Raw genomic sequence first — 2,642 nt, 5'->3', positions numbered from 1 at the left:
AAGCGGGGGCAATTAATAATATCGTTCGCTTCGATAAACAGAAGGAGTCACGTCTTCGGAAACGATGCTTCTCGGTATTACTCGCGCCTATACCTCATAGGGTTGTTATCCAGCGTTAAAAAAGTATCCGCACCGAAACTTCAACGCCGTTCGCCTATAAATACCCAAGCCTATACACGAATTTCAAGAGCGCGAGGCTGTATACGTATATGGATACCCACCTAGTTCACTTTCGTACTTAATACTTTCCGATACTAAAATAACATTGTTTTTTACGACTCGTTGGACGCCTGAGTCAATATGTGATTTGGAGGTACATAACCGACATGTATAGGTGTCTCGGTATATAGTATGCGTTAACGGCTGTGTAAAACGTACCAAAACTACATTTGTCCTCTAGTGAATTTCGTCATTGTTTTATTTCATTTCATTTTTTTTTTTTTTTTTTTATAGTAAAAAATTTAAAAAATAAATAAATAAAAAGTAAGTAGTGACGCAAGCACGCAATGCACGAAACTTACATTAAATTAAAGAGATCGGGTAAATCGTCGTACACGTCTTCTTCATTGGCATTGAACTCTTCGATGATATTTCGGTTTATATCGTTGGGATCGTGGGGAACGAGCTGAACGATAAAGTTGCTCTGCCAGTACTGGCGCCATCGTCTCCCGTGCAATCTGAGGACAATGAATAATATCCTTATCTTGTAGAATCGTCCATTTGTAAATGTGCTTGTATATTGAATAACGTGTGGACGAAACATACCTCTGGAGGGTGAGCAGCCAGCCCCAGTAGGCGACCAGCGTGAGCGAGCAGGTCGGGAGCATCGCGACTATCGTCCAGGGTATCTCGCCGATCCGATTCTCCAGGGCCATTTTCAGGGTCATGGCGCAAACGTAGGCCGAGAATACGGCAAGGGGCGTCGTCACCACCAGGTACAGAGAATCCAAGAGCATCTAAATATCGCATTCGTGGCGGGGCCATTTTTTTGTTTTGTTTTATCTTCGCACTAGGTATAACGATTTATTTACGCATCGGTGATGATGAAAGAGGAAGAAGAAAAACAAAACCCCAATATTATAATCATCGGTCATACAATTATAGTTCATCGGTGCAATTTATTGAGTCAGCCGTTAGTTTCTCAGAAAGTACAATTTGATAGCGTAAAGCAAGTGGAGCAGGTGCAAAAGGTGGTGTAATGAGATGAGATTAAGTACTTGTCGGGTTGCGACGAACGTCTTGATCCAGATGAAGAAGCTGCGCAAGAGGCCGTGCCGGGGAACCCGGATGGTCGCGTACTTGTAGCCGCACAGCTCGCAATGAGTGTGGCCCGACTCGGTGAGCCAGCGCTCGAGGCACTTGGTGTGCACCAGAGCCACCGTACCGCGGCACCTTGAACCCACACAAGCGTACCCTCCCCAATATTTTCATTCTTGGAGCCGGCAAAACAAACAAACGCGAGCCGTACCGGTGACAAATCGGTTGGCCTTTTTTTTGAGGGAAAAAAAAAAAAAAAAAAAAAAAAAAAAAAGGAATCGGAAGTTAAGCGTGTACCTGCACGCAGACACCAAAAGGCCAAGATCTAGATTGGCCGAGGAGGAACCCCGATGGACGGTCCTGCGCGCGTCCTGCTCGCTGCCCGTCATATTCTGGAGGTTGCAGGCCCGATGCGACCTCGGATTGCCCATGTGGCAGATGCGGCAGATGTCGTAGCTGCTGCTACTGCTGCTGGTCGCGTTGACGTCCTCTGCCCGGACAACCAGGAAGATTCGGGAAAATTCAATTTTATCGACCCGATCATCAGCACAAATGTATGGACCTGTACCTCGCGTCTTCTTTTTAGCGTCCATCGCGATCTTTTCCCTGGATGGATACAGGTTGCCATTTTCCTTGTCCTGATTACGACGATTGTCGTTTGGCGCCGCCGACGCGTCGGGAAAAATGTCGTATCCTGTCGCTCGCAATGAAACGCAACAAGTAAGTATAGGCATCAGCCACGTTGAGCCAAGTAACGCTTTGATAATATACATATATATATATATATATAATGTGACAATGCACGAGAAGAATAATCGATATCGGCAAGAGGGTGTCGTTAACCTATTTGCTGGATCTCATCGCCTTCGTGCTGTTGCAGCTGTTCCTCGTTGAGTGACATCTAAACGGGGGGAAGATCGTCATTATATATTTACGGTAAAAAAGGTCCGAGATGCCGACATATCGGCGGTTCAAGGGAAACTTGTCGATTTTGCGAGATCTAAAATCGATCGAGAGTGAAACGGTCGGTGACTGTGGGCTAAAGATTTGTCAAACCGCCGCGACCGAACATTGCGTGAAAACTGTCATTACCGCATGCTGGTATATATAGGGTGCCCACCGCGATTCGCAAGAGAGCCAAGTAAAAAGGGATGAGAGAAAAAAAAGAAAACAAAAACAAAAAACAACCACCTATGTGGCGAAAGCGCGCCACGCGTCCCTTTGCGTTTTTCAACTTGACGCTATTTCACGTGAAGCAAGCAATTAGTCAGTCGGCGTGACTGTAAATTAGCCGACAGCAGCAGCACCTATCTGATATGCGTATAGGTGCGGGTGCGCGGCTTCGGGCATTGAAAGTCGGGAGTGATAAAAAGAAAAACCAGTTC

The 2,642-nt window shown here is 46.1% G+C and overlaps 1 protein-coding gene across 1 annotated transcript; it reads right to left on the bottom strand.

Annotated features, from left to right (window-relative positions):
• Positions 1 to 517: 517 nt before the first annotated feature.
• On the bottom strand, positions 518 to 2,158 carry LOC106642973 (E3 ubiquitin-protein ligase MARCHF3). Its single transcript, XM_089594874.1, has 6 exons — positions 2,101 to 2,158; positions 1,826 to 1,951; positions 1,555 to 1,747; positions 1,218 to 1,392; positions 766 to 956; positions 518 to 677 (listed from the first exon to the last, which is right to left on the bottom strand). The coding sequence occupies exons 1-6, from the start codon at positions 2,156 to 2,158 to the stop codon at positions 518 to 520; spliced, it is 903 nt and encodes a 300-aa protein (XP_089451000.1).
• Between the last annotated feature and the right edge of the window lie 484 nt (positions 2,159 to 2,642).

The sequence above is a fragment of the Copidosoma floridanum genome, unplaced genomic scaffold (genome assembly GCF_036245765.1).
Source record: "Copidosoma floridanum isolate Cflo_tuat_1 unplaced genomic scaffold, Cflo_Japanese_pri ptg000021l, whole genome shotgun sequence".
Classification (NCBI taxonomy): Eukaryota; Metazoa; Arthropoda; class Insecta; order Hymenoptera; family Encyrtidae; genus Copidosoma; species Copidosoma floridanum.
This window is presented reverse-complemented; position numbering and strand designations above follow the sequence as displayed.